The sequence below is a fragment of the Falco cherrug genome, chromosome 12, assembly GCF_023634085.1.
Source record: "Falco cherrug isolate bFalChe1 chromosome 12, bFalChe1.pri, whole genome shotgun sequence".
Classification (NCBI taxonomy): domain Eukaryota; kingdom Metazoa; phylum Chordata; class Aves; order Falconiformes; family Falconidae; genus Falco; species Falco cherrug.
This window is the reverse complement of record NC_073708.1, coordinates 15,683,887-15,702,182: the sequence shown is the minus strand read 5'-3', so window position 1 is coordinate 15,702,182 and position 18,296 is coordinate 15,683,887. Positions and strand designations below refer to the sequence as shown.

General features: G+C 41.5%; 1 protein-coding gene across 1 annotated transcript; it reads left to right on the top strand.

Moving 5' to 3' along the window:
- The first annotated feature begins 3,414 nt into the window (after nucleotides 1-3,414).
- Nucleotides 3,415-16,591, top strand: RWDD3 (RWD domain containing 3). Its single transcript, XM_055724886.1, has 4 exons — nucleotides 3,415-3,548; nucleotides 9,272-9,756; nucleotides 10,463-10,578; nucleotides 10,678-16,591. Exons 1-4 carry the CDS (start codon nucleotides 3,464-3,466, stop codon nucleotides 10,790-10,792), a joined length of 801 nt encoding a protein of 266 aa, XP_055580861.1. The 5' UTR covers nucleotides 3,415-3,463; the 3' UTR covers nucleotides 10,793-16,591.
- Nucleotides 16,592-18,296: the final 1,705 nt, after the last annotated feature.

The window sequence follows — 18,296 nt, the reverse complement described above, 5'->3', positions numbered from 1 at the left end:
ATATGCAGTGAATCAAGTAAATATTGATTCTCTTGGCAATGTTAGTAATAATAAAAACCTATGGTCATAGTAGAGATGTCATTTTGTAGAAAGCATCCTTTTTAGTTTGCCTTAAGTGGTTAATCACTTTTCTGTGCATCTCCTTCAGGAAAGAAATGGTTTGCCAAACTCCTGGAGAAAGAATCTTAAAATTATTTTACGAATGTGACAGTTGCATTTATTTGGTCTTACTAATTGTACATCAAATTGTATGGAACCTTGTGGGCAGGGTACTAGTCTTGACTCCAAACGTCAATGTGTGGCCTTGAGCATGTGTGATATGATGCATTATTTACCAGTGAACCACTGATTCTGATGGCAGCTACTCACAAGACACGTCTGCATATTTGCAGCATGGGTACATATTTTTATGACTGGAGTCTGAATGAATCGAATTTTCAAAGGATAATGTAAATGTATTGGAAGTATTGGGATTGTTATTAGCCTTCATTAAAAAAAGTTAAAAAACCAGTTTCCTTTGCTGACATTGTTTGGACCATGGCCTCTCTTATAAAACAGAAACCATCACATTTGTTTTCAACATACTATGGCAAAACAACTCCATTACAGACTAAGTCATGATTTTGTTTTTTCTTAATGTTTTGCCAATTTTGTGGTAACTACAGAAGGTTTTAGCTATTTTTCTAACATGCTGCTGCTCTTGCCTCCAGCTCCTGAAGACTGTGACCCCATAAACCTCCTGTCTATAGAGATAGCTAATGCTTTAATTGATCATTAGTAGACTTTCAAAATGAGTTTCCATCTGCCAAAAGATTAAGTGTCTTAGGGAATTGACTTAGAGCAGTTTGATGCATGGAGGATAAATGCAAGTGCCTTTAAAAAGCACTGCTAGACCACAAATCCTTGAAAAACTTGCTTCTGAAATACTTACAAGGAAAAGTAATAGAAAAGATTTTTCCCATGATTTTTTTCTCAAATTAGAGAAGGCTTTTTTTATATATCTATGAGAATTCATTAGCTCATTTTCAAAAACCAAAGAGCAAAAACCTCATGAAAATGCTGAATTTAACCTTCGAACAAACCACAAAAATTTTGGCAGCTTTAATTTGCAACATGAATTTTTTGTTAAATGAATTTATGCCAGCTTTAAAAAAACACATGCTTTGGGCAAAAAAAAAAAAAAAAAAGAAAAAAGAAAAGAAAAGAAAGACAACTTTTCTGCTGGCTGTACTTGAGAATTCTGAGGAAAAAATCTCCATGTTTTATCGCAAATTTTCACAATTACAGGGTTACAGGGGTTGGTTCTCTTTCTGTTTTCTTTCAGCTTTTGCCTTCTAGCTTATTTGGAGTGATTTTTACAGGTTTTCATGTTGCTTTCTCTCTGCTGTTTTTGTACAAGCCACTTTTGAGAAAACTTCTACCATTGCAATAACACTTACAGTATTTACTACAGAAAGAATAGCTTCTTTCTGAAGTATCTGAAAAACCAGTGCTATTTAACTCTGTTAAGAACAGTTCTGACTGGTAAGAATACCATTCGGGCTGCATTAGAGCTGTCAACAGTGATGTAGCAGAAAATATAGGGACTGCAGCTGTCCTACAGCAGTGCCGAAAGATGGATGTGATTTGTGCTGCATAGGTTAGCCATCACACTTCCCTGTGGTTATGGGTTCCTTGGTAGCATTTGTCTTATGACCCCAAAATGGGCAACTTCGGTGATTTTTAGACTCTTCCTAGTGGTCCTTTAATGCCTTCTTGAGTACATGCTTTTAGGACTGCTTACAGTTGTGGTACCTGGGTGGGCAGGGTGGCTGGCATGGAAATGACAGTAAAGATATGTGGACGGATGTTCCCAACGGACATTTCTTTCTAAATGTCTACTCTCCCGTCTCTTATTTGCCGCTCAGGTTAGGGGAAAATGGGTCTAAATGCTGAGTTTTCTATGTAATCACTAGTGGTTGTTGACGCAACACCTAATTGATTGGGGCTGTAATTATAGTGAGTGGAAAGCAAAGGATACTACTTTGCAGATAACACTGGGAAGATTAATCTTACCTATGGAGGAAAGGTTGCATTCTGTTTGCCTTGTCAGGCAAAGTGGAAAATACTGGTATTGTCAGTGGCATATCTGTTTATGACAGGATGCTGGAGCTGGTTTAATAGGCTGACTCTAAAAAGCAAGATTTTTTTGAACTTTATTTGCCACATGTTGATAGGAAAACATCCATTTAGAGAAATGAATATGGCTAATGTTATTCTATCAAACACTGCAATGTTTGAAGAAATCATAAAAAAAAAAAGGGGGGGAGAAAATAAGATCTTGACTTGCACTTTAATAATAATGGAATATGAAGGCCAGATTGTAACTGTGGAAGTTCATTTCAAATTTAAATATTTAGCATTTTCACTAGTCTGCGAATACAAGAAAATTTATTACGTTAAGATGGAATTTAGATCTTTGACATGAAGCTGATATTTTCATAGCGTGAAAAATATCAAGCTGACATTATACTGTCTCATTTGATGACTTCCAAATGTCAGAGTGCAGTAACTTATTCATAGGGACCTCAGTGTCTTGTGATAGTGTCAATTTAAAAGACATTTACATCGACTTTTTTTTTTTATTTAAACATGTAAAATGGAATATGCAAAGTGGATGAGGAGAAGGGGAAAGACCAGGGGCAAGAAAGTTCTTAATAATAGGATGAGGCACTTTTAAGGCTAATTTCTGCTGAAGCCGCCTGACAGTGGCATGGACGGGGCTCCTGGCAGTGCTGACAGCTCCTGTCTTCCCGCCCTTCACAGCATTTCCCTCATTCCTGGCTCCGCACGCTCATGTTTCTTGTTATTTCAACAGAACTCGGGGGATTAAAAATAGCATGACATGCTTTCCTGAAAAAGTAACCCGCCCATCCCTTGCTTTTAAAAAGTGGTTTTGCAATAACGGGAGACACTGAGTGTTTCTTTTGAGGTGACTGCACCTGGGCGTTTGTGCTGCCATGGCTGCAGAATGCCTCGGGTGGCTGCTGACGGGATTATAAACCCACAACATCCGAATGCAAGAAGTATGAACTTATATTCTAGCAAAACTTTCTCTGGGAGTGTGCGGCCGTGCTGTTGGCTGCCCACAGCCTAAGGGCCACCAGGTCGCTCCCTCCCGCGGGCCAGGGGGCCGCCACGCCAAGCGGTGCAGCTGGCAGCAGGGAGCGGGCCGCGCCGGAGCCCGCCGCCTCAGCGCGCCGCCATTTTGTTGGGCGTCGAGGGAGGCAGGCCCCCGCCCCTGCTGCCGCCCGCCGCCGCTCGCTGCCTCGCAGCCTGCCGGGGCGCTCGCCGCCGCGCCTGCCCGGGCCGAGGGGCAGCGCTGGGCGAGGCCGCCGCCGGGCTGGCAGCGCCCCGCCGGCCGGGTGGCCGCCCCGTGGCCGGCAGGGGGCGCCGCCGCCGCCCCGTCCCGCAGGCCGCGGCCATGTCGGAGCTGGCGCTGGAAGAGCTCTCCGCTCTCGCCGCCATCTACTGCGAGCCGGACGCCTGCGAGGTGTTGGCGGTCTCAGGTGAAGGCGGCCGCGCTGCCCTGCCGACAGCCGCGGGTGGCCCCGCTCGACACGGTGTCGCCGCGCTGCCCCAGCGAGACCCGGCGCGGCGGCAGCTCCTCAGCCGGCCGCCCTCCCGCCGTGCCCCGCCGCTGCGGCCCGAGCGGCGCCGCGCTGCCCGGCCCGGCCCCGGGAGGAGGCGCTGCGGGGCCGCTCAGCGGGAGCTCCGGCCCGGGGCCGCGCCGCCTCCGTCGCTTGCTGTGGGCGGCAGCGCGCCCTGCCCCGCCGTGTGGCGGTGCCGCTGGCCTCTGCGGGGACGGGGCCCGGCGGGCGCTGCCCGTTCACAGCTAGCGACCTTCCCGATGGCGGGTGCTCGCAGCGTGCGCAGAAAACCCGCAGTGGGCGAAGGGCAGCGCCGGGGGCGGGCTGGTGCCCTGTAGGGAAGTAAGCAGTTGCGTCTCATGTGTAACGAGCAGGTATTTGTGCTGTAGTAGTTCGTAGGGGTGCAGCTGTTGCCGTGCGTGAGAGGCCTTGGCTCATCTCTGACTTTTTCCGGGGTAAGGTAACAGGCTGGGCCTTGCGACGTGCCGAAGGGTCTCCAGCTTCAGCCGTACGTGTGTGGCTGTCGGTTTTAGGGGGTACTGAGGCCAATCTTGCGTGTTTGCTGCGGGCGGGAAGGTGGGGAGGTTTGTAGTGTTGGCTGCCATCCCCTGCTGGATGCTGTAGGCTGGGAACACAGTGAGTGTAGACGCCTGTACACCACGTTCTCGGCACGAGGCATGGCGGCCACAGATCAGAACATAATGTTAAGAGGTGACTTTGACTCGTCCGTGCTGTCACGGTGCTGTGAAGATGTCCCTTCAGCGAGGGAGAATAAATCTCAGTAGTTCCACCATACAACAGCAGTTCCTATCGGGCTTAAGGAGTGTCAGGTGGGATGCGTGTGTGTTGCGTGTCTGTTCAGATCCAGAGCATAAGCAAATTTCACTTGGCGCCTACCCCAGATGTGACAGCTTTGTGTATTTGTTGGAGATACATACACGCAGACAGACGGAATACGTGTGTGTTCCATTTCAATTCCTGCTCCCTGTTGTCCTGGGAGCTCTCGCAGCGTGCTGCCCAGCTCCCTGGTGGAGTAAGGGACAGGACAAGCAGCTTCCCGCTGGTTGGACTGCAGTAAAGTCCTGGGGAACACTGGTAAAAATGGATCCAGTGGCCTGCTGTCAGATTTTGGCTGTGCATGTATTCAGCCCAAAAGAACTGGGATTCATAAGGAAACGCTTTTGAACTGTCAGGGTGACCGAGCACTGGAACAGGTTGCCCAGAGAGGCTGTGGAGTATCCATCCTCTGAGATACTCAGAAGCTGTCTGGCTGATGCCCTGGGCAGCCTGCTGTAGGTGGCCCTGCTTGAGGCTGGACAAGATGACCTCCAGAGGTGCCTGCCAACCTCGACCTTTCTGTGATTCTGTACAAATAACTTCATGCTGCTTTGGTGTGAAATTACAAGTGGCTGCTCTTGAATGACTCACTTTAAAAAGTTACTAAGAAATTAGTCGAATAAACCTCAGACTTTTATTTGAAAATAGTTGTTGAAATAGATTTGTACAGAACAGCAAGTGGTTATTTGGAAAGAGGACTTTGTGTGTAGACAGCCTCAAGAGGGAGGAAGGCAGTGTCTGCATGGAGCACAGTTAACTGGGGTAATCTAAAAAGCAGAATTGTTTTGTGTCTAGATCTGCACGACACGCCCTTTGCTCCAGTGTAGGCTTGTAATTCTGCCATTTTATTTTTGTATTGGTATTTAGAGATGTATTTTAAAAATACAGTTGATGAAATGTTTTGACTGAGTTTTATTGAAGTGAAAAAATCTTGGAATGTTATTTAGATATAATTTGAATACTTTATTCAGGCTTAACAGACCTTTATTATAAAAAATATGAACATATCTGAACATTGCATGTGCACATCCATTCCTCTAAATCTGTTAGAGAAATATACGTGCATCCTTCTCTGTGCTTCATACATAGAAAAATAATTTCGTGTTCATAAGTTAACAGGATGTAAAAGGCTTAGAAGCCTTCCTGGAACATAAAGTGAAGTGCCACAAGTGCACAATGGGAACAGGCTATTATATATTTATGTTGATGTTATGTGACCTTGCATAGCCTTTAGCCAAGCTGTGTTCATGGTATGTTAGGATCATGTATATCTGGTTGATTTCCATTGTTTTTTTGCTGGAATTAAAAAGATTATTTACAACAATGATTACTGGTAATTTTGATACTTTGGGAGTTTACTTCTCTTTTATGTTGCAGCTACAGAATCCTTTAGTTTGCAAACAATTAATTTTTGCTGTATTCATTAGCTTATGTTTGCTTTACCTCTTCAAAACATATACATTGTCATTGACAAAGAGTGCACAGAAGTAACTTCCAGCAAGACTGTTATGTTATACTATCTCTAATAACATTAAGAGTAATTTGCGTGTAGATCCCCAGGATCAAAAAGGAGGCCATCGGGGATTTATGGTTTTGAGGAATGTAAGAAAATGCTTTTGCAGATCTCTTGGTATGCTAAAAACTTTGGCTTTCTGGAATTTAACAATGAAGTATTCAGAATGTAAAATATGTTTTTATCAAAACCAATGTGTTGATTAATTTAAATAAACTAATTACAGCATATTTTTTCTACCTTATGTATCTATTTACAGAGATTAGCATTACAGATAGAAATCTATAATTTATTTGTTAATCTGTTCTTCTCTGGTTTGCTCACCAAGCTTGCTATAAAAATATATTTATATATTCTAAGCTTGTACTTTAGTAGGTGCCATTTTCTGAATTTAAAAATAGACTGCATGTGTCGCATAAAATGCCTTTGGGCAGGAGAGGAGGGGGATATCTGTCTGGTTGACATGGAACATAAGAAAAAATCTGAAGTATGCTAGAGCTAAATATACTGATAAGCATGCAGCTATGGGGGGGGAAATGAGTTAAAATGTATTGAGTTTAGTCTTATTAGCACATTAAATGCCAGCAGAATGGTCATACCCAACCCTTTATTTCAGAAATAATCACCATTTTGCTGTGAAGACAACTCAGATCTTGTAGCGTGTGCAAACAAAGGAAATATTTCTTTAGAGCCTCGTTATGCAGGGCGACGGTGGTTTGCTCTTTGTTCTGCCAGCCGTCTGCAGCGCTGGTGCAGAAAATGGACGCTGGAATGTTTAAATAAACTTTAGATGCTGTAGCCTCACAAATGTTTTGAACTGGGTCTCCTCTTTAAAAGTAAGTCTGAAGCAGATGTAAATGAGCACGGCTGGGCTTTTTGTGATGGCTCAGGGTGATACACCTTGGGATGTGAGGCTGCGCTGCTTCCTTCAGATTAGTTCATCATCACAGGGAAAGGTGTGAGATTGTTGCAGGCTTAAGAATATGATCACTGCAGCAGGAGGCCCTTGCCGAAGGGGCAAGGTTGGCCTGTCTGTTTATCCCTCACTTACTTCTGAGTTGGTGAGATCTGTTATGACAAGCTAGTGAAAAAATCCTAGGAGGATTATCAGAAAGGTAACATGTTCTTCTGTCACCGTAATTAAGCTGGCAATAGAGTAGTATTCTTCAGCTCATTTAGAGGCTGTGCAATTTCTTGGCCACATAGTTTAAAATGAAGTGATTCACAGGTAGGAAGAGAGTAATGTTAATACCGTTCGGCCAAATGCAGTTGGCTTTCAGCTGGCCGCGTACCTGGTGGGGCTGCCCTGGGTAAGGGGCGGCTGGATGGAGATGGCTCGTCAGGCACTGGCTGTGTGTGGTGCGATGCTCAGGTGTGTGGAGACCCTCCGTGACGGCCAAGAGGGTGCTGGGGGTCCCAGGAGGTATAGTGCAGGCTTTTCTTCTTCTACGTCTGGTTATGTGTACCGAGCCTAGCGTGATGCAGAGGAGCTGTTGTGGCTGGTGCCCCATAAGAAACGTTTGTCAGGACAGCAGAAGGCAAGGATACTGTGAAGACTGGGGTCTCTTCCAAGCTGGTGCGTTTCTGAGGAATAAACTTGCCTTAAAGGTAGTCTGGAACCTTTCATAGGGTCTTAGAAGACTGGAGACCAACTCCTGTTGGCAGGGAAGGCTTGGACACGCAGTGCCTTTAGGTGTGGGCTTGATTGGGTGTAATTTCGTTTAATTCACTGGATTTGCATCCACTGCTTTCGGCACTTGATTTGACTAGCGATGTTTTGAAGATGTTTGGAGACTTCTTTACAATAATGCTATGGTTTGATTATTGGGTTTGGAGCGTTTGCTAATTTTATTTTGTAACTGCTGTGACCTAGAGAGTTCTTCATATGACCCAAGAAGGAGGTTTGGAAGCAAGCCTTTGGCTAAGCTCTCTAAAGTGCTTCTGTCTGTCCGAGTCACTTTTAGGTTCTTTCACTTATTTAGCAGGGTTCAAATATAAAATCATAGAGAGCACTGAGGTTGGTTAGTGGCATCAGTGATACTAATCAAACATAATTCAACTGACTGTCATGTAAAGGAAGGTAAGATAAGGTAGGGGGAGAAGGCGGCAAGTCACTTCAAAAGAGCTCCTCTGAAACTCAGCTCTGCTCTAATCTGCCTTTCAAATCTGGCTTCTCCTGCCCTCATAGAATGAATCAACCTGACATTTTAGCAGTTTTTTAAAGAAAAGGGGTGAAATGTTTGGAGTGCATCAAAGGGGTGAAGCAGAGAACATCTGAAGAAGGTAATCTTTTATCTAATGCCCTCTTTTCTTCATGGCAGAGGAGCAAAAGTACGTTAGGTCTTTGTCCCGGCATTTTACTTTATGAAGTTTTGTATTGTTTTTCTGTGAAACATGTTTTAGACAAGAAGGCTTTCTTGCAGGAATAACTTTCATATTCAGCATCTTTAATTATGTGATTTCTCAGGAGGATGTGGTCTTTTCCCCTTCCTGCTGCATAATGTATGCATCCTTTTCAATCCAGAAATAATTCTGTTCTAAAGTGGACCAACAACAGGTTTTGAGTAGATATGCAGATTATATACACATGCACTTATATAAGTATATACATGTATAAATATATGTATGTAGTGTCTTGGGTCAGATGTGCAACAGAAATGTTTTCGTTACACCAGTCCAACTTCTGAAATGTACAGAAGTTTGCAGAAAATAATTAAGCATGTTTTCTCCGAAAGCTGCAGGGGACAAAGAATCTGACTTTCTTTTTTCCAAGTCTTTCTTCAGCGTGGAACTGCTTTTGAATGGTTGTCTTGAAAAATACTCAGTACAAGTCTATTTGCCTTGTGCTGGTACTGATGTTAGAAGTCTTACACATTTCTCTGGGAGCAAAGTTAGGGCAGTGCTGAGTCCATCCAGAAGAGTCTCTATTTTTGGTTGTCCCTGCTCCTGCTGTTGAGCTGTAGAAGCCTGCTTAGGTGTTTCTGAGAGAGACAGGTCTTTATTACTGGCCTGTCTAGACTTTGAAAGAGCCAAAAGGTGTGAATACTTCTTAGAACGTGTTAATAACTTTCCTTCTAAGTATGATATGGAAGTGTTTCATTTCAGGATTCCCTGTAAGTATAGCTGCGCCATTGGTTGCAACCCCCTACCCTGCAAAAAAACCCACACCCCTTATTTTATACAGAATGGTAGTCATTTGAGTTGAATTGCTGAAGAAAATAACATGACTTAATAATATATATGTATTCAACTTTGAGCAAACTATTAATGGTTATTTTTTGATACTTTCCAGAGACGCATGGAATCACATTTAGAATTCAAATCGGCGTGAAAGAACTGCTGGATACAGATGTACTTTTAAAGCTGTTATTTCATTTACCAGTCAATTATCCATCAGTTCTACCAGATATTTCTGTTAACTCAGACCAGCTTACAAGAGCCCAATGTACGGATGTGAAAGATAAATTACTTGAACAAGCAAAGAAGCATCTTTCTGAACCCATGGTACATGATCTGATCCTTTGGATACAGCAGCATCTTAAAGATGTCATTAAGCAATCAGCAACAGTTTGCAATGAAAAAACTACTTTGTCAAAAGGAGCAAGTACAGAGGATCATATCTGGATGCTCCTTTTGCATTTAGATCACATGAGAGCAAAGGCAAAATACGTCAAAACTGTGGAAAAATGGGCTTCAGATCTAAGGCTGACTGGAAGACTGATGTTCATGGGCAAGATAATATTGATTCTTCTTCAGGGCGACAGGAGCAACATTAAGGTGCAGGAACAATGAATGTTGACTAGTTCTATTGATTTACTACTGAAACCTATGTGTCTGAATATTCTGTGTGTGTTTTTCTAAGATTAACAATTTTGGAAGCACATTGATCATTACAAGAGTAGGAAGGCCCAACAACTTTATTTTGTATTTAAGGAAAACAAGGTATTATGTGAGAAAGAAACCAGTTATACCTGTAGATCTGTGGCCTGTATTGCTTTGCTTCCCACTGTGATTATACTCTTGTATTCCATGCGTTCCCTGACTGTAATATGCCTAAGTTGTCTCCTGTATTTCCCAAATGCCCTAGAAAACAGAACGTTTATGATTAGAAATTAATAACAGACGTATTGTGAGCTCATTACTCTCTCTTTCCTTGACTTAGACCACGTGGTGCTCCTAGCACACACCTGGGCTTTGAACTTGTCTGTACTTAGGAATTCCTGCTGCGTTAGGCAGGTATTTGTGGTGGTATAGGAGGAGGATGTTTTGGTTTTTCAAACTCACGTTCAATAGGTCAGTTAAGACTGCACTTAACTTCAAGCTGATGAATAGAAATAGTCATGTGCTTTTTGGGATGGGCACTTTCAAAGTTTGATTCCTGTGTTCTGAAAAAAATCTGTAAGTTTCGTATAGGTTTTTGCATTTTACTAAACTTCGAAGATACTAGGTGACATTTAATATTTTATTCTTTTTTGTTGTTTAGGAGTACTTGATTCTTCAGAAAACTTCTAAGGTAGATGTGGACTCAAGCGGAAAGAAATGCAAAGAGAAAATGATTAGTATACTGTGTGAGGCAAAAGTACAGTCACAGCATAAAAGGTATAATTTAGTACTGTTGTGGATAGAAAAGTTAACAGAATCGATAATTACATTCTGACAAATCTAGGCATATTCATGAGTTTCCCTTTTATAATGTAGGTTTCAGGCGTTTGAAGTCAAAGAATATTCAACACTGGATGAGCTACAAAAGGAATTTGAAACAGCAGGACTTACAACTCTTTTCTCTGAGTTTGTGCCTCCTCTCTTAAAGTAAAATTAAAAGAAAATGCTGGACCTTTGACCAAAGCAGCAGTTGATTGCAGATGCCGATGGAAGATGAAAGGACTATTTTGGCAAACAACATTAAAGCTTTTCTCCAAAAAATGCCAGAAGTAGCCATCCTCTTGCAAGAAGGAGAAGGGAATTCATCGATTAAGAATTGATAACTTGTTGACATTTATGTATTGCTCACTTTTTCCAAGGAATGTGGAGTTAATTGTGATTATTGCATGGCAAGCATGAGAGATTGGGAAGAAATCATGTTAAAATAATAGTCTTCTAGTTAGACTCTGTTTTGCGATCCCTGTGTTTCAGTGTTTTGGTTTTTCTCTCTCATGGTAGTGTTTTTTCATAATGGCTTGCTAGAAAGCATGATTAATTTTGCTTTGAAAGCTTATGTGCAGATATTTCTATAAAAAGCCTAGCAAACAGATTTGAATATGTGAGGACAGCATATACTTAATATCCCTTAGGAGTTCATCTGCTAACTTTTCCTTCTCCATTTATTTTACTATAAATGCTAGACTGTTGATTTAAAGAAAACGCTCATGTCACTTGAGGCCTGAAAAAACAGAAGTGTCTTTTTGAATGTTAGTTTTTATTCTAAAATGTATAAAAACACCCAAGTGGAGAGTTTAATTTATTAAAAAACTAGGGTAAAGCCAATAGTAATATTTTCTTTGATAGTTTACAGATTCCTTTTTGCACTTTATCTGGTTTTACTGCCTGTGCGTCTTCAGATGTCTTGATTCTATTAAACTGTCAGACCAGTATGCATACAGACTTCAGTCTTCTTTCTCAAGACTTATATCAAGGCTTCTGTCATTTGAGAAGCTGGTAAGCTGTAACTTCCTATTAAAATTTCTCTACCTTTAACATTTTTTTTTTTTGGATGGGTCAGTGGCCTTGGCCAGCTTATACATTTTTTTACCACTAGCCTGTGTTTTACTTCAGCATAATGTTACAAATATATATGTAGTTTTTACAGATTAAGTTGTGCAAGTTCTGTTTGCCTAGGGAGAATTGGATACCTATTTCTTAGAATTACTAGTGTCCTTTTGGTTTCTCTTTTACCTGATACCATTCTCTAGCAAGACTAAATTGTGCAGGAGTAAAAATTCCGAAGTCATGGGTTTTTCAGTAACTAGCAATGCCATTTCAATTGGTTTTAGCACATAGCTAAACATGGGCTTTACTGCTTTCTGAAACTCACTCCCAGAAGCTGAATGACTCATGTATTCTTTGTTAACTGAAAAGATTTGATCAATTCAGTGTAAATTAATTTATCTCCATTGTACTGGGTGAAGACTGGTACGATTTGGTTAGCTCCTGTAGTGTGGTTTGGCAAATCATTACCTAAGACATTTTGATTTCCAGTTTCATACCCAGACCATAAGATCATACCTCTTTCTTTATGTACACTAGAGAAGCAACTAAAGCAAACTATTAAGCTTTTTGGCATTTACTGTCGAGGTTTCAAATGCATAAAGGGTTGTAGACCATTTGAGAGTTTCTTAAATTTTTAAGGAGTTTGGTCATTTTCCTGATATGGAACGTCTCAAATACGTATGTTGCATGTTATTTTGTGCACTGAGGCTTATTTAGTGAGTCAGTTGCAAAAGCTCTTCTTGATGAGTCTTTCATGTGTAGCATATATAGTACTTCAGGGGCAGTAGAAAACAGACTGGATTAAACAAGATTTACAAATCTATTCTATATTATTTTGAAATGGTTTCCTGAGAGAAAGGGAATCTCATTTTCTGTCATTGTAAGTGTATGTGGAGGTAAGTTTTTACTTTTATAAAAAAGAATAAAACTGAAGTATCTTTAAAATATTAAAATATCATGTATTTTAAATTATAGTTTTCAGAATTGAGCTATTCTCAGTTAAAATACCCATTCTATGTCAGTTCAGCAGGAAGTCTTGAAAGATGCAGAGGCTCTCTCCTTGTACTATGTGGTAGATCTGACAAGTATCAACAAGAAAAGGCTTATGCATGTGCAGCGTAAGAAAACATAATTAGTATCTCTCTGCAGATCTAAATGTTGTACAGTTTTGCTGGATGGATTTTATGTCCTCAGCCAGATACTTCCTTTAAAATGCTTCACTTTTCTGGAAGGAGAATAGCAAGGTACTTCAGTACAACCTATATTACAGTCTTGGCCATCAGAGTCTAGCAAGGGCATTATCCAACATGCATATACATCAGTTGTGTATCCTTTCTGTGAGAACTGGGTTGAATAGCGTACATAATCATGTGATCTCAAATTGCACGTGACTGCAAAATAACTGAGGCACGCAGTTGTTGCGGCCATCTTTTCTTGCAAGATCAGATGCAGACTCTCCCAACTGTTTCCTCCCTGCTATAAAAGCTACTGTCACTAGCAGCATAAGAAAAGCCGTTTGTAGGGTCAGTGGTTGCCAGTTGCACTCGGGTATGAACTCATGTATTTTCTTGAATATTAATGCCTGATGCCTTCTTGGTTAACTGTTTGGTTGGAGCAGCAGGCAGTTTAAAAACGTAAAAGAATTTAAAAAGCAAATAACAACTGGGTAAGTTGCAGCTCTCTTCTGATCTGTGCTTATCTTCTTGCCAAATGAAGCTGTAGGAAGCTAGATGATTTCTGTATTTCAGGAGCTGTAAAAAGCAGTTTATGCAGTGCATTTTTATCATACTTGAATTTGTTACTAACTTATATTGGACAAATCAACAAGTCCAATGTAGGGAAGGACTGCAGTTTTTTTGCTTGGTTTGATGTGCTTCAGGAGAATTACAAATCTGATCAGCTTGATACTGTTCAGACATCAGAGAACATGAAAACTGATGTCAGTCTGATTCTGTGAAAGCAAATGCTTTTGCCTACCCATCAATCAGTCACTTATTTTGAAGGGTAGGAGGATATCTTGTGTTCAGACAAGGAGACAATATTTTTAAAGGTTGTTCTTTTGGAAGGATGTTGCAGCTGTCTGTTAACTGGTGGTTTGTTTGCATTTATTGTAAAAAGAGATGGGCAAGCCTGCGAGCCCCTGGGGCACAAAAGTCATTGAAACGCATACTGTGGTGCATGTTCTACCCTCCAAGGGAACTGAAGCAGACACAGAAGAACAAAATGCAGGGAAACAAAGTCAAGACTCCTGAGAATTGTTGAAGAATGCATATCAGTGTCTAAAAAGTTAGTGAAGTGTATATAGCTATCAGAATCAGACAATGTGACTGCAAGGAAAAAGAAATCTCTAAAGAAAAAATGGTTTAACAAATTCGAAGCTAGATTTCTTGTGGATATTGTATTATAAATAATTCTTTGAACAGCATGTTAGTAAAGCCTTGTTTCTTGTGGACTTTCTTGTTTCTGAACAATAGCACACATGAAGCCTTTCTTGCAGAAGAGACATTCATGATGGTGTTCTCCCAGGTGGGTTCCCCAGTGCCTGATATTGATTGTGCTGCCTGCATAAGTTGTTAATATATCAGTAGCATTTTTCTTTGCTGCCTGTTTTTGTCGAAGTTGTAGGAACTTTGTTTCTTTCAGGCTATTAACCTCTCATTTTAATGGAATTGATTTGAATTCAGAAGTTCTAGAAGAATTTTGTAGTATAAATATGTGTGCTTCTGTATAGACAACCCATCTGCATAATCATAGTTTCCTTTGAAAATCAGGCTAAAATGAAAGCTGTTGCAACAGGACTGACAACTTGAAGAGTCAAGTTTTTATGATTTAAAGCTGAGGTTTGATAGGTCTTTTTGAATCCCTTGGTGTAATGTGTGAAGAAAACAAAAAATGGGTTAAGAAGGGATACACAGGAATAGGAGCAAAAATGCCAACCCTAATGTCAGCCCTGTTTGCACAGTTGTTTTTGCATGGATGCATCGCCACCAAAGCACTTGTTCCAGTCCTGGAGGCTTGCTCGATCTGCAGAAGGATGTGCTAAACCACGACTGAATGAATGTCTTGGGTGGTCATTTGCCAGTCTCTGGAAGAGATGGCACTGGCTCTTGTTGGGTGGGTTTGTAGGCAAACAGCATGCGTTTGCTTTTTCTGCTCTTTTCATATGATTCATGAATATGAATATATGTTTTGTATGCATTGTATGCCTGCATTTTCTGTGGTACGAGAAGGATGGTCTGGTATCTGAGGAGCACTTCTCTCTCTTTACCCTTTGTGTGGCAAGTGTAAACTGTAACCAAAGGGTAACATGAGACCAAGATAATTTTTACTACTATACGTAACATCACGTCTTGCTATATATGTATGCTACTACTATGGCAGAGTAGTGATGCCTGTGGAAACAAGGACATCAGAGTGCTAACAGACTAAATTACTAAATTCTGCAAGAAATCAATCTTTGTATAGTTTTGGTTTTTAGAATTATTACTGACTGCCATTATGACCAAGGTCTGTAGATAAAATCATCTCTGTCTGGTACAGGGAGGAGCAGGAATAAAACTCCCTTCTATTCTGTATTAATTTTTCAAGGCATTATTTACAGTATTAATATGTACAATTTATATTTAAGGGTTGCTATTATCATCTCTTGAAAAGAAACCTTTATGAGCAGCACATACTGTGAAGAAGCCTGCCATTCAGGAGAATAGCATGACTTCAGTGGAAGCCATGCAGAGTTCCAGAGCAGGGAAATACTTTAGTGGGGAACATCATCAGTACTGGGAATCCACCAGCTTTTTTTACTTATTCAGTCTCATTAAAATTATCATTCTTGTACCCACCCACCCCCTTTGTTATTTGCTGGTTTTGCTGTTACAGGGAGGATAAGATACTACAAGAACTCATAGATAAAAAACTGTGACATAATCAATTAAAAAAAATTGAAAGTAGATTTGATTGCTTTGTGAACAAGGCTAATTTTTCTGTTTTGCAGTTCTCTCTCATTTTCCTATAATAAGTCTGTTTGCCTCTTATTTCTGTGTGAATGACCCCAAAACCCACCAAGATCAGTACAAATTATAAGTACTGTAATGAGCCTAAAGAAACTTCATGGTGGAAAATATTTTGTTTACATTTTTTCTTTTAAAAATAGTTCAATAAACCCTACATGTGGATGATTTAAAACCTAGTGTCCCTTGATTTGTTCAGCTTTATCTGTGAAAATACAGACATAATCATGTTATAGTTCATTTGAAATAAGATGATGAAATGTTGCACACGCTGTATTTCTGCCAGAGTCTGAGACTGAAATTGCTTGTATTATGAAATAGTGCAATTGCTGGAATCAACTTTCATATATCTTATAGTAGTATTAAGCATTATCATCCTGTCTCTTTGTGCATAACACATGCAACACTGGCAGCACTCTGTTCTGGTTTTATATTTTAAATGTATACTTAATTTTGTGTCATCTTATGCAAGAGTTATGATTGTTTATGTGCTTAATTATAGACATAAATGGAACTTTAAATGTAAATATGCTAATAGCATTTTGCAGTTATTCTGTGCCATTTTCATATATTGGCTTTTATATCAATATTAGTGTTTTCTAACCTCAAAGTATTAACTTGCAGTGAAGAGAACTCTTCAGAGTGACGGAAGAATTTCTAAAAGACAATTTAAGAAATTCTTTGGATGCTAAAGATGAATCCATTAATGTTTTCAGTTAATTATGCATTCAGGTGCTTGAATTTTGTATTAATAAGGTAACAACCTTCTGATTTTCTTTGTGTTTCTCAATGTAATACAAGTAATCCATTTGTATCCTGCATTAGAACACAGCTGATCATGGAGTTGGGGTCAATTCTTTATTAGTATTTCCCATTATAAATATCTATGATTCATTGTATGTATGCATTGTTATTTATTATAACTGGAATGCAAAGAGTCATTTTAGGATGAAACTTAGATTCATAGAATCATGGCATGGTTCGGGCCAGAAGAGACCTTAAAGATCTTCTAGGTCCATCCCCCCTGCCATGGGCAGGGACACCTTCCCCTAGACCAGGTTGCTCAAACCCATCCAGCCTGGCCTTGAGCACTGCCAGGGATGGGACATCACAGCTTCTCTGGGCAGCCTGCGCCAGTGCCTCGCCACCCTCGCTGTGAAGAATGTTTTCCTAATATCTAATCTAAATTATAAACCTAATAACCTAATCTAAATAGGGGACCTACTAAAAAGTCTGTCCCCACCTTTCTCACAGGCCCCCGTTAGGTACCGGGGGGCAGCTGCAAGGTCTCCCCTGAGCCCTCTCTTCTCCAGGCTGACCCACCCCAGCTCTCTCAGCCTTGTCCTCACAGCAGCGGAGCTCCAGCCCCTCGACCACCTTTGTGGCCTCCTCTGGACTCGCCCCCACAGGCCCGTGTCCTTCTCGTGCTGGGTCCCAGGGCTGGACGCAGCGCTGCGGGGGGCTCACAAGGGCCGGGCAGGGGGACAGTCGCCTCCTCCGACCTGCCGGCCGCGCTGCTTTCCGTGCAGCCCAGGACACAGTTGGCTTTCTGGGCTGCAAGCGCACGTTGTTGGGCCACGTTGAGCTTTTTGTCCACCGGCACCTCCAAGCCCTTCTCCTCAGGGCTGCTCTCAGCCCATTCCCTGCCCAGCCTGTACGGACACCGGGGGTTGCCCCGACCCAGGTGCAGGACCCTGCGCTTGGCCTTGTTGAACATCAGGAGGTTCGCACAGACCCACCTCTCGAGGCTGCCAGGGTCCCTCTGGGTGGCATCCCTGCCCTCCAGCGTGTCGACCGCACCACTCAGCTTGGTGAGAGCTGTGTATGAGAATGACGACTGTAGTTTGTGGTTTTTTCTTATTGTCACCTTTTACATTCCTGCAAGTAAGAAATGAAGACTGATTTCTATGGGAAATAGTCAAACGATCACAGTTTCCTTGAGCTGAACTTAACAGGCCAACTCACTGCGTTACACAAGATCCTGATACCTGCTGGCTGGAGGTGGGGTACCACTTTTGGCAACATCTTAACTGCTCCACTGAAGCAATTAACTGGGTATTTCTTGAACTTTATGCAGAGAATTGAAGGAGCTAATTTCACCTATGCAGAAAACAAATGGTTGACTGCTGCTTGATCTGAGCTTTCCATCAGGAGAGCAGCCTGGTGCTCCTTTTATGTTAGTGCCACAGGGACTAATAACCTAAAATTTACACCTGTGCTTGTCACCGAGAATGCTGCAGAGCAAGATCAGCACCACGATTTTAAGACTGAAGGTGCTAAAATCAATGTACCCTTACCATTCCTGGGATGCACTTAGAAGAAAATCAACACAAAATGATTTTGTTGGTCTCTGATTGATCAGTAATCTGTAGTAGTATACAGAGGCAGGGTACGTTTTTATGGGAGTTGATGCTATGAGTACCTTTCAGTCAAGATAATGCAGACAGCAGTTCTTTTTTAAAGTAAAATAACTGAGTTACTTGTGGAAACACTGTTCACGTGAGATGCTGAACAGAAGCTGAGCTGTATGGATAGAGCTATGCCAGAGGCTGATTTTTATTTGGTAGAAGTGGAGGTGTTAGAAAGGAACAGACGGCAATAAAA

Coding starts and splice junctions, on each gene's coding strand:
- RWDD3 (XM_055724886.1), top strand. CDS start 3,464: ATGTCGGAGCTGGCGCTGGAAGAGCTCTCCGCTCTCGCCGCCATCTAC. Junction 3,549..9,271: donor CGAGGTGTTGGCGGTCTCAG/GTGAAGGCGGCC, acceptor GATACTTTCCAG/AGACGCATGGAATCACATTT. Junction 9,757..10,462: donor GCGACAGGAGCAACATTAAG/GTGCAGGAACAA, acceptor TTTGTTGTTTAG/GAGTACTTGATTCTTCAGAA.